The sequence below is a fragment of the Lissotriton helveticus genome, chromosome 5_1 (genome assembly GCF_964261635.1).
Source record: "Lissotriton helveticus chromosome 5_1, aLisHel1.1, whole genome shotgun sequence".
Taxonomy (NCBI): domain Eukaryota; kingdom Metazoa; phylum Chordata; class Amphibia; order Caudata; family Salamandridae; genus Lissotriton; species Lissotriton helveticus.
The window spans coordinates 1,738,603,510-1,738,617,106 of record NC_136065.1 but is presented as its reverse complement, the minus strand read 5'-3'; the positions used below and the strand labels follow the sequence as shown (position 1 = coordinate 1,738,617,106).

The 13,597-nt window shown below is 41.2% G+C and overlaps 1 protein-coding gene across 2 annotated transcripts in view; it reads right to left on the bottom strand.

The window, feature by feature from the left end:
• Positions 1-1,057: 1,057 nt before the first annotated feature.
• The window catches only part of LOC144755783 (proto-oncogene Mas-like), a 285,818-nt gene continuing 273,278 nt past the window's right edge, over positions 1,058-13,597 (bottom strand). For both annotated transcript variants that reach the window (XM_078645023.1, XM_078645024.1), the window contains one exon: positions 1,058-2,915. In XM_078645023.1, coding sequence (XP_078501149.1) covers positions 1,333-2,346 — 1,014 coding nt within the window. In that variant the 5' untranslated portion in view covers positions 2,347-2,915 and the 3' untranslated portion in view covers positions 1,058-1,332. The remainder of the gene's footprint in view (positions 2,916-13,597) is intronic.

Below are 13,597 nucleotides of genomic sequence, written 5' to 3'. Positions count from 1 at the left end.
TTCTTACCTCCTGGTGCTGCCCAGCACCTCCCAGAAAGACACAGTGGTTCAACAGGCAGGGACTGAAATGAACTAGTTTTACACTTTGCACACAAGCAAAATGCAGTCACTCACAATGAGGGTAGCCAATGGCTGAAATGGGCTGACCAGCTCTCCCATGGTGTATGCAGTGGTGGATGGAAGCTAAATGTGAATGACAATGAAATATGCCAATTGGTGATGTGGGACTGCTTGAAAGCCCATATGTGTATACATATATATTTTTTTAATTGGCCAGACTGAAAAGATACAAATATTCACACTCAACATACACATATTTAAAAAAAAACAGATAAAAGAGGGAATCAATTGATACTGCTGACACATCATATCTTATTGATGCAGGTGTACCCCCTAACTCTTTATCTGAATAGAGACCTCATTTTTTACATGTACCTAGAAAGATGATGTATATTGACTCTAGTTTTCTCAGTATCACTTCCTTGTTGTCTCCCCCTGGCATTGTTAACAATTTGGTCAATCCCAGAGAATTTAAATTTGTTAGTATTTCAGTACATATAAAGTTACCCTTCATTTCATTAGACTTCAGATTATTATTGAAGGTTCTGCCTCACCATTGAACTGTTATTTAACAACGCTTTAATACAAAGTGCTTTTCATAGAACAGTGTATAAATGTTGTATAAATACCATACAATTTACAATTGTCATTAAGCATTTGCACTTGATTTTGAGTGTATTGACTTCAGAAGGATGAAAGACTCAGTTGACAATGTATGCATTTTAAGATGCGACTTGCGGTTCAGGCAGAGATCTCAAAAGTGAAAGCTAAGCTCATGAGGCAGTCTTACTGAGCTGTAACTTCTCATGTTCTATTATGTTGTGGATAGGGGACATTCCATGCTGCAGTAGTAAGAAACATTAGCCTCACATTTTTATAAAATCAAGTATGTATTAACGAGTTAAAAGGGTCTGCAGTAGATACCAGTTAACAGCCTTGCTTGTGATGTTCATAATTCTTTGGGATGGCAAGCAAACAGGAAGGACTTTGAGGTTAATCCCACAATTCCCCAGTATCAACAGAGGGTGCAAAATTGAGTAGACTACAGCACCTCAAGGGGCTGTCATTAAGCCAACACTACTATATCAACACATCTTTATGTTAATTTCATGAGGCACACCAAGGGCAACAGACAGTTAAGCAATGTCTTAAACCTTATCAGAGGTCATTATGTATTACCACAGCATACCAAAATCTGAGTCTCTGAAACTGATCTCACATCTGAGCAGCAATACCATATTATTCTCTCTGGTTCTCATTTCACCCCTTTTTTCAAAGGACTGTCTCTGCCCCATTCCTGCCCGTGATCTCCCATTGATGTTGCAGTTTGTGCTCCTTGAAATCGTCTCGAAATATCCTCTGGAAGGTCATCTGGAGGGAGCCTTTCCCACCTTCTCGCCGTCCCACAAACCAATAGACAAAAGGATTGGCACTGCTGTTGATCGAGCAAAGCAGCATGCATGTATCAATAAGTTTAATTGGCAGCAGTTTGTTGTACTTAAACCCCACTTGAATTATCACCCTCATCGGCATGGCGAATATAAGGAACAAGATGACAGTGACCACAATGACCACATAGAGTTTTGACAGCTGTTGTTTCCACAAACCTTTCTTGACTATAATAAGCAAAGTCACACTGGAGAGGATCATGAGTGGGGTGAAGACCAAGAAGCTCAGAATATTAATAATGATAAAGACAATTTCACAGTGTCTGCTATTTTTGCTTAAGACTGCTTGTTCCTCTGAAACATACTTTTCTTTGTCACAGATAACACACTCTGCAGCAGTCATGAGACAGGAAAGCATCCAGACCAAACCACAAACCACAGCGGACTGGTGCTTTGGACGGTGACACTGGGACCAGATAGGGAAAAGAGCTGAGAGGCACCTCTCTACACTAATAGCTGTCAAGAGGTATAGGCTAGTGTTGTACCCGAAGAGACATACCATCACAACAGAAGCTGCAATTTTCATAACCTGGTCTTTGTCTGGGTGCTGATGAAAGGTTTCTGGATGCAAATCAAAAACAAAGGTAATAACCAAAAGAGATGAAATGCACATTAGGAACATGAAGTCTGCTAAAGCCAGGTTTAGAACATAGACTGTGAACTTGTTTCTCTTAACCCGAAAGCCCAAGAAAAATATGATAGTCCCATTCCCAGCCAGTCCACAGATGCAGATCAAGAGGCACATGGAATTCAAAACCACTCTGGATTTAGGACTTTCCAGGTGTGTGTAGTTGCTCCAAACGGTGTCCTGAGTTACAGCAGGCGGTGACATGGACATGGTGATCACCTCACAGTCAAATCATGAAGTTGTTGCAAAACCTGATGCAGCCGTCAGGAAGAGGCTTAGTCGAACATTAGCACCTAGATGCTGGAAATGTTTCGCATAGCTGAGAAGATTAACTGATATCCCACTGCCTGTATGCTGTACATTCCACCTATAGTTAAGGTATGCAATAATTTGTAATACAGCTCCTACAAAGCATAGGTCTTCGTTGAAATTAGACGCGTGGTACACCTTTGGTTGAAAGAAGATTGTGATTGTAGTGGGATCACACTCTCAACTTTTGTTACAAAGAATTCATGACAGGAGCAAAGAAGGGGGCACATCTCCTGTCGTTTGGAGGTAAAAATGCTGTATTCGTCAGAGTTAAATCTACTGGCAGCTGGAGGTCAGGCTTGGAGCTGAAAAGAGTACTACTCTTCAGAGTCGTTGCGAGGCAGAACTGCACATTATGTAATTCTTGTTATTATGCAGGCAGTCTTGAAGCTCCAATACTAAAGATGAAACGGATATCATGTGGAATCGTTGATAGATATGAAGGACCGCTTTTTATCAAACCAGGCGTGCTGGAACAAGAAAGTATAGGTTGTCTGCACAATGCATTGCTTGTTTTATTACAACTGCAAGGAGTATTCATAAAACAGAATATATTAGAATATGGCTTTATAATCAAACAGTGCCTTATACTTCCTTTCAGTATTTTGAAAACGCAACATAATCCGCATAATTCAAATGCAATACACAATATTACTCAAGTGGCACAGTCAATAGACAGATCTTAACTAGTTTTTATCGAATGAAATTGTTGCTCTGTGTGGTTGTCAAGTGCTATAGCAAAAAATCCAGTTGACTTCAGAGGCCTCTACAAACAGGTTCCTATTGTCAACTAGCATATCAGTATTTAATAATTGAGTTTACTTTTCACTGGATGTACTGGTTTCAGCTGTTATATATGTATATGTAATAATTGAGTTTTTACTTTTCGGTGGATGTATGTGCTCTCATGTCTGCAATAAGATCCAGCAAAACCAATATAAAAGTGTCCTATTGAAAATGTTTCCCATTCATATAATTTAAATGTGTGTTATAATACTCCTCTTTAAATGAATTAGTTCCCCCGAGTGTCAAAATTAAATTATAGAATGCACACCATCGTTCTTTGCAATGTTCATGATTGCTTGCTGCAGGCATATCAAATTATTTCCTGCATGCGATTGTGTTTTCGGTACATTTGTTGAAATGAAGCAAAATAACAAATGGTGGTTTTAATTTTGTAGTTACCCTTGACGAAGCGTCTTTGAGGCCGAAATGCATTGGGTTTATGTGAACATGTTTATTCAGGATGAACGATGTACTCCCCACGTGCTTGAGAAAAAGGCCTGGAAAGGCATATCTTGAGCATTGGAAGCTATAGGAAAACATGAAGCCTGGCATGTGGATGGAGAAAGTTATGAATAAACATTTGGTGGAAATATGGAGTAGAATTAACTGAAAGAATGAACTGAAATGGATTATCAAATTCCAAATTGAGTCTGCTGAGTATGGAAGGATGTCGCTGTGCAATAAGGAATGGGGCGTAATTGCTCCTTATTTTGCTTTGTTCCACCGAGTGCATTCTCTGAACACGTCGTCAGCAATTTGTACTCACACCTAGAGATGTCAGTCACTCAATTGAAGTCAATTCTTCTGGCTATATGTTCCAGGTGCTACGAACTTGCACAGCAACAAATCACCTCCTAACTCTCCATGGAATGTCTAGGGACAGTCGGTTCATGATGAGAAATCTGAATGATGCGCCCTAGGAGCTGGTACCCAGTAATTTCCATCTGTAAGAGGGTCGAGCGACGCCTATGGATGGATTTGTGTACCAAGCAGGGACATGCAATGTGTCACTAAATAGATAAGTGTTGCAGACCTTTAGGACCATCTGGAAATGTTGCCTTGGTCAGTGCTGAATTTGTAAATGAATGAGTGCGGGTGACCAAAGCGCTGCTCAGAATTAGGGCCAGCACAATTAAATATCTGCATTGTATGTTTTTTGTGTGTCACATTTCTTTATTGTTATTATAAAAAGCATTACAATCCTGGGAATAGTAAGTACATGTATGGACGTTACAGGAGAACATCATTGTCACCTCTCAGTATTCCCTCCACCATAACCTCGATAACACAAGTGAGTGTGAGGCGAATTAAAGAGTGAGGAAGCAGAGGATTATACTTTTCGGGAAAGAAGGGAAAGGAGCTCCACCCATTCTGGAACCCCACAACACATCAGTGCACCTCCTATATCAATGCGTTAAGCAGAAAACAGCAAGAAGCAGACAGAGAACATTAGAACAGCAACTGCTGAAAGTAGCTATCAGTGGAGGATGGCAGTGATAAGCATCTGACCATAACAGAGGGAGCGTTTCCAAGGCCAGACATTCGAGGTCTCCATTCTCCGTTTGATCAATAAGCAATCTACAATTACCATGGGGGTCCAAACAGGGAACAAGTAGATGACGCAATCATGTACCACTATATCCTCAAGGGCGACAGGACTACATTTCCTCACTTGCAATATGAAACTAGGCAACAAGCCTAGGATGAAGAAATAATATAAGAAATAAGAAAAGCAGGTCAAACCTCCTTAGAGTAGGTGTGGCCTACAAGGACCTCCCCCAGAGTTCCTAGAAGACCTGCAACTTATCATTGAGTCTATAAACCACCCTTTCAAATTCTGCCATCTATATCTATTTTCTAGTCAGTCACAGAATATCGGGGTGACATTGGTTTTCCAACAAGAAAGAATCTACATCTCAGTGATTCCCAAGATCGTAGTTACCTATCTATTTGTAGGGGATTTAAGGGTGAAGATCTGTGGTATTGTGTAGCAGCACCAAATAATTATTCAAGGTTATCAAGAAACGAAGTTCAGTTTTCAGTCACTACCATATCTGCTTCCAATACCCATCTAGGAGTGTGCATTCCCACCGAATGTGTACTAAATCATTATCTAGTTCCCACATCTCCAACACTTGGAGCTGCTGCCAAGCTTTGCACGAAACAACTTAGCAGGGGACCAGTGCCATCAGTGTAGGATCTTAAAGAAGCCGTATTTCAGTCGAGATTCCTTAAGGCCCCTAATCCAGTCCGCAAGTATTGCTTACTATGGGGAACATCCTTTATGACGTGGATGTTACCCCGCAGTACTGTTACGACGCGTCTTTTACAACGCAAGTCGTAACCACGACTTGCGCTGGAGGGCGCTCTTAGATAAGGAATAGTAGATTTACTATTCCAACACCTTCCCTACTGTACGTAGGCTGGTGTTGGAATAGTAAATTAAATTATTCCTAAATCCGCACCCCTACAGCGCAAGTCGTGGTAACGACTTGCGTTGTAAAGATGCGTTGTAACGGTACGCGTGGTAATACCACGCGTTGTACCGTCGTACATCTCTTACTATTCCCCCTCTGTGAAATTGGTATTTAGTTGTGTTGCCCACCAATTGTGTAATGGAGCCAAAATAATCTTAGAAAATCGATGGTCTACTAGTGTGCATACAGCTGAGATACCGTCTAACCTTAATTCTTCCCTGTATAAATATACTGTGCTATAGGGGTCCTATCAAGTGTAGCTCGAGGTCTACCTAGCGGACCAGACAATGCCTGTGAGAGCTGATGATATTTCCAGCTCTGCATGTGAGGTAGGTCATACTTGCATTGTATGTCAATGGATGTTTAAAGGGAGCCATTCATCACGACATCATAGATTGAGCAGATTTTACTCGCCTTCCAAGGAGACCAATCATTCTCCTTTCTGCCAATGCGAATCTCCACACTATGCCACAGAGGCGCATTAGAATGGATGAATCCTCTGGAGCTAAACATGTGCCGAGACATACAAGATAGGGAGAGGTGTCCAACAAGGGTGAGTACTGGCTCCACTTCTTTTTACCTTCTATGTAAACTACTTGGAGCGGTTTCTGAAGGTATATGGCCAGAATGTGATTCAATAGGTGCTTGTCCTATTCCTGTGCTTCTTTATGCTGATGATGCTTAGTTAACGGCGGGAATGGCAGTAGGGATTTAGAAATATCTTGATTCCTTTGCTTGTTTTAGGATCCACCAGAATAGGCCAAAAAATTGGCTAAATGTTTTATCATACTGTGGGGACTTAGAGCTAAAAATACTTGTTTGCACTTAATGAGTGGTACTAAGGCCCACAGTGTGTGTACTTTTTTATATTTCGGGCTTAGTTCCTAGGGATTATGGTTAAATTGGTGCCACCTACGAACTGTGAGGCAACAGCAATTCAAAAGGACGACAAAGCAGTATTGTGATTCACCTTCACGCTAGGTTTGATTGCAATTTATAAAAGCAAGTGTCTGAGTTACAGGGTGTGTCTGCGAATCTGAGAGGCATGTCATTCAGTGCTTAATTTGAGCTGGTGGTTTCTAATGCTGGATACCGGCACTTAATTGTCAACACCGGCACTTGTGACAGTCTGGCACCTGGTGGCGCTGTTTTGTCTGATTTAGAGATGAGCACAACAACAGTTGTTTAGAAATTAAATGTACATTACAAATGACTAATACCTGATGCCCATGCCATTCTTATAGCTTTGGGGGCCTGGAATAGTCTGAATTGTCACACTTGTCGAAGTGAGATAGTTAGGAGTTGTGATGGTACTGTCATCGACAGGGCTGGCCAGGGCAATGGGTGGTGCAAGCTGCAAAGTCCTCCAGATGAGGTCCCGGCACTTATTTTTTCACACATTAAGCACTGGTATAATTTATTGAAAACATTTTCTTAAGAAGGCTGTTAATTGTTACGCATTTTACTTCCGCTTATATTTGTCACTCGGAACTGGGTATTCATTTCCTAGGGGATTTAGCAGTATTGTTGTATGTTTGGTCGAAATTTGACACAAGCTTTAACCGTGTGGTATTGTGTGACTGCCTGATTTTAGATTCTGGACTCCGGATTCCCTGGTTGCAGTTCAGTAATTTTTTGGGCATACAAGTGCTATTCTCAAATCTGGAATGTATTAAGGCTTCAACAAATAATGTCATTAAGCCTTTATTCTTTGAATGGTGTAATGATGTGATGGTGACAAATTAATTCTGTAAACCATCATAGGAGCCTATTCTTTGCTTTCCTCTGCCAACGCCATAGAACCTTAAGTTAATATGCAGTTTACATTCAACACTGATTTTTGCTCACACGTTTTAGGCTCAATGTCGCTCACCTTCTGGCTACTTTCCCAAAGATTGTCCTTTGGAGGGAGGCGCTGCCGCCTTGTCCAAGTGATAGCCAATATGTGAACATTATATGTGGTACCTATGAAACAGTTTTTAACATCATTTTTGCGAACTATTAATTTTAGACAATGTAGCCATGCTTTTTTCTGCAAGAACTGTGAATTTGCCTGTTTGGCAGTTGTTGGTTGTATGTATTCACCAGGTTATTAGACTTGGGAAAGTTGTGGGCTACAAACCCCAAACTGAGCAACACACATGTCTAAACAGTGGTTGTTCTATAAAAAGGAGAAAGTACATTAAAGCACATACAACTAAATCATATGCTCACAATAACAAATATTGACAATATTTCAGTTGGGATTACAAATTGGAACCCCTCCTTTAAGGGCCTCGTAGATTACTCAGGGCGGAAATCACGTACATGTGGCAGATTTTTATCAGCAGGCTTTAATCCTAAAAAACTAGCAGTGGTACTGCATGGGTCTAGCTGAAAACATGAGGAATTTCACAATCAATAAGGGAAGTCTACAGACTTTGGCAAGTTGTTCACAACGTAAAGTGAGACGGCTTCTGCATTTGTCACAACATTAAATAATCAACAAACTAAGCATGATGTGCTTTAACTTGAAAATAAAATAAAAATTAACATGTGATCTCTGCCTCAAGAAAGCAGATTCCAAGTAAACATGGACATGAACCTTAAATCTCCTTTTAGAGATATCAAACATTTTCCAATGCCAAAACAAGAAAGGGAACATATGTATTAAACCCCTTGCAACTGCATTTGTCAGAGGTCCACAATATAAAACTCCTTCCTATAGAGCTTGGCAAGGTGTTCTCAGTGTAAGATACCGTCATATTGCATTTTTCAAGGAATTCAAAATAAAACCACTTTGCACGGTATTTGATCAATTCTGTGTGGCATACTTCAGGGCAGTTGGTGTTACTGGACCCAATTGTGTCCATAGGGTTCTTCATCCCACAGTCCTTCAAAAAAGGGACCATTTTAATTTTAAGGATGAGACAAAACAGTCTAAGGTCAACTTGGGGAGGTAATGTAGTCTTGAAAATCCAAGCAAACTCAAGGAGCACTGAAACTTTTCAGACACTCACCCCCAGTCACAGATCTGGGTTCAATCCATCATCATTCTTTATCTCACTACGCTACCTCAGTACAGACCCAGCTATATGCAAATCAGTCTTAACCCTGTGCCTCAATGGAAAAGTCCAGCCCGAACTGCCAAGCCAGGTCTTCCCTGAACCGGAACCAAGCATCTTGGGACCAGTTTCGGGGTAACACCCCTATCAGCCAAGCTAGCTTGAATCCAATGGAAAATTGAGAAAGGGACACACGTCTGGGCATACCTTACCAACTTAGGGCGAACAAAGCAAACACAAGGAGATGATGGACGGAGCGCTGAAACTTTTCAGACACTCAACTCCAGTCACAGATGTGGGTTGAATCTATCATTGTTCTTTAGCTCACTTCGCCACCCCAGTTCAGACAGAGCTATATGCAAATCAATCTTGACCCTGTGCCTCATGGGAACAGTTCAGCCCGAACTGCAAAGCCTGGTCTTCCCTGAACCGGAAATAAGCATTCTGGGACAGGTTTTGGGCTAACAGCCCTCATCAGCCAGGCAGGCTAGCTTGAATCCAGTGGCAAAGTGAGCAAGGAACCCATGTCTGGACATACCTTGCCAACTTAGGGAAAACAAAGCAAATACAAGGAGATGATGGATGGAGCGCTGAAACTTTTCAGACACTCACCCCCAGTCACAGATCAATTCATCATCGTTCTTTAGCTCACTTCACCATCTCGGTTCAGATCCCGCTAAAGGCAAATCAGTCTTGACCCGGTGCCTCAAGGGAACAGTCCAAACTCAGCAATGGACAAGAATAACAATAAATCATTGTACAGTCAATGATTATTTCAAGGGGAGAAGTACTGTAATGAGCAAACAAATAAATGATATGCCCACAATTCGTATTTATAAGATATCAATATCAATGGGCATATTTACAAGGAACTGTTGGTATGTGGTGTTACTCCAAAATATGTAATGCCGCACTCTGATCCTTTCAAAATGCAGGGATGCGCCGTTTTTACAAGAATATGGTGCTTCTCTGCATTTTCCTTAACGCTGGGGCTAAATGTATCAGCCTAGCAATAACGAAAGCACCCATTAACCATAGTACAAGGGTGCCTTGCAGGGAATGATTTGACATTTACAGGAAGCTGTCACTCCCTGCACATAAACAATCGCTAATGGCGATGTGTAACTTCTATATGTGCAGCTGAATGCAGCACACAAAGAAACAGCAAAAACATGTAGAAATTAATCATTTCTTCTTGTTGCGCCAGGTTAAGACCAGGTTTTTCCTGGTCTTAATTTTGCCCCTGTCCCATATTTACGCAGTATCAAAAAGCATTGGGGATTGCGGAGGAACACCCAGTGCAACACGTATTGCCCCCTAGAAATACTAAGCAATTACTGTGGCCACCCCTAAAATGGGGATCTGTGTATTAATCCCCTGCCTGTTGCATTTGTCAGGGAGTTCACAATGTAAAACACATTCCGATTGTATTTAGCAGATCATTCCAAATATAACCCTGCCTTCTTAGGTTTTAGTCTTGGCATTCACAGTTTAAAAATCCTTTCTATCCTATTTGACATACGGGTCACAATGTAAAATGCCATCCTACTGATGAATGCTGGTTCAAGAGGCCCCAGGGCAGTAGACAGGTACTAACTCCAATAGTGTCAATGGGGGTCTTTTACCTCTGGTGTTCTGGTGCCTTTAGACCTCAGACGCCAAAGTATGGAATACGTGCTCCTTTTAACACTTGTTTCATAGGTTAACTAGGCATAGTTGTGGGCAAGAAGCATGGAACATCAATAAATCAGCATCTGCTCTGTCCTTTTCATTTAAAACAAAACCAATCTTTAATGCACACATAAATACTATAATCAAAATGACAAATATTTACAAAATTTCAATTAGAATTACAAATTAGAACACTTCATATAAGGGCAATGCAGATTAACCGGGGTGCTAATCATGTATCTTAAAGAAATGTCACAGGGGACAGCTAACCCTCCAGTTTGTAAAAAAAACCAACAAAAAAAACAACAATGTTATTATATGAATCTATTGGAGAATATGAGATTGTTCACAATAAAAAAGGATAAGTATGTAGGCTTTGGCAAGTCGTTCACAGCGTAAAATGAGAGGTCTTCTTCCTTTTTCACCACATCTAAAAATCTGTAAACTAAGTCGATTGAGCATTACCATGAACGTAAACAAGACAATGTCATCTTTACCTAGAGAGAGCCTTCTAACATTATAGGCAGATCCAAAGTATACTTTGACATGAATATTTAGGGGGTCATAAGGGCGGGGTCCCGTGGGGGGTATTAGGATTCGCCCGGCACTGTGGTGGGCGCATCCTGCATTTTTAGCATTGTGGCGGGCGGTGCAATGCTAAAAATGCATGTGACGCATTTACATAAACAAAGCGACATGCACCGCGCGGTGCCTGCCGCCTTGTTTATGTAAATGCAGGGGGGTACCACAGGCCCCCCGTGTGCACCCCCCACCTCTCCTTCACTCTGGGGGCCCAGATGGGGCCCCCAGAGTGAAGACTGCATGCCTTTCCGTGGTGAAAGGCATCCAACTTAACCCATGGTAATATGGCTGGCGGTGTCTAGTAGACACAGCCAACATATTAAACCTTTTCGGGCCCCGGCCGCAAAGCGACCGGAGCGGAAAAGCAGCGGACGGTCTTTCCGTCCGCCGCATACTAATATGGCGGGGGGTCATTTAGCTGGGGATGGTGGGCGGATTGCCCCCGCCAGGCCGGCGGTGGCTACCGCCAGCCTGGCGGGGGCAATCCGCTCGCCATCCTAATGAACCCTAAGTCTTCCACTGTGACCAGACCTTTAAAGGGAGCTCTATACTAAATTCCTTCCTGCAGTAGTCAAGTCAAGTCAAGTATAACTTTATTCGGTTAGATTAAAACCATCAAAGTGCATACAATCAATTCATAAATACACTCGTTATTATTCTTATTTCATATTATTGCACAATTTTTTAAAACCCATCAGGTACAACATAGTCCTGTCCAACACACTAAGTCCTAAGTTAATAAATACAAATAATAATAGTAGAATTCTAACAAGAAATCATAAATAACTTAAATTAAGACATAGTCCCATTTATGGAATCATCAGCCTGTTCCTGGACCTAATTGCGCCTATAAATAGCTGGCAACCCCAAAACACACCACAGGCGATGCCAACATTTGTAAATAGGCTAACACTGGTCTAACTTTTTCAAAGTTTTGACCTTTTAGGAGGGGGATAATACATTTCCTGTGCAACGAGCCATAAAACTCACAGAAAAATATCATGTGAAGAAGATTTTGATCTGAGAAGTTGTCCCAAAAGCCCTTTTGGGAAGGCCAATAGCCAGGGAACCATGTTATGCTTAAATCTAACTACAAAGACAAACAGGTGATAAGGCCTATTTATATATGTTAGATATGGTTGCAGCTGACTATTTATGCTCAGTGTGACAAAACTCCTCACTTTAGGTTTCACTAATTCCCTTTCCTCCCTACACAGCATAGATCTATTCAAAAGCTGCCGCTTCAAGTCTTTAATCGCCGGTTTAGCCATAGCTCTTGGACTTAAAAATAATTCAGGACAGCTAAGGATGGCCATTTGAGACTTGATATAGCGAAACCAAGGTATATCTAAACCCTTGTCTAGCGTAATGCAGTCTTGTATAATCAGCTGATTTAGGTTAGGTGGCGGTTGGGCCCAGATTCTTAGCCAGCACATTATGGGAGCACCTCCATCTGGTCTGAGATATATCCAGCTCCAAGATCCTAATGAATATTCAAGTCAAGTTTCAAGTTTCAATACTTTATTCGACAGCATTGTCATAAAAGCATTTTTTCCCTATCCTAGACAATTATAAATACTATGCTAAATTTTAAGATCAACCTAAAATACACATTAAATACAATCAAGTGCGAAAAAATGCTGGCGAATATTTACATTTTAAAAATACATTCATTTAAAAAGGAAAGTCAGAGTCACAATACTTAATTCATGAGGAAATGGGGCAAGTCCTAAAATAAATATAATCCATGTTAATTAATCAGTTGGAGTTTAAAGTGCGCATACGAATTATCCAGGCCCATCCCAAGTATTTGGCTAAAGCGATTGCAAGATTAGGAGCACAATTTGATCTTAATATTCTCAATGCTTCTATGTGCTTTCTTGTACCCAGATTCCTGCAAACCGGTTTTAGCCATCTACTTCTTGGGGCAGCGTATAATGGGCAAACAAACAAAAAATGTGGGATGTCTTCAACATGTACCTTACAGTAACAACATGTGTTTACATTGCCTGGTGACCATTTAAAAGTAAAAGCATTTAAAGGCAGGGAACCAACTCTAAACTGGAAATACAGCTTTCTGTCCATGGGTTTTGTAATCAGATCCCAGTACAATTCATATTTTGGGATTGTTTTTATCTCCAAGTACTGGGATACCATCGTAGAGGGATGATCGGAAATTAAAGCAATATGACATACCTTGTCCCAATACATTTTTTTCAGTATCGCTTTAGATGGAAAAGCGGAGGGGTCAATGGCAGTCCATAAGTGATCTAGGTGCAACTTTTGAAGCAAGTTCCTAATTTCTTTGAGCCAAGCTATTTTATGAAACCGATCAGATTTAACAATGTCCATAAAAGCTGACGCGTAATCGCTCAATTCTGGCGTAGTCTTTATGCGCCTCCAATATAAAAGTGGGCGCAATCGAGCCATATCTTCAATCTTTTTTCTCCCAAGATCATATAGGAGCGGAATCGATGGGGTACTCTGTGGGACACCAACCAACCGGCGAAGAAATTTGTTCTCTGCAATAGTCAAAGCGCTCAGATTGGTGAAGCCCCATAGCTCTGATCCATAAAGACAAGCGCCCAGCAC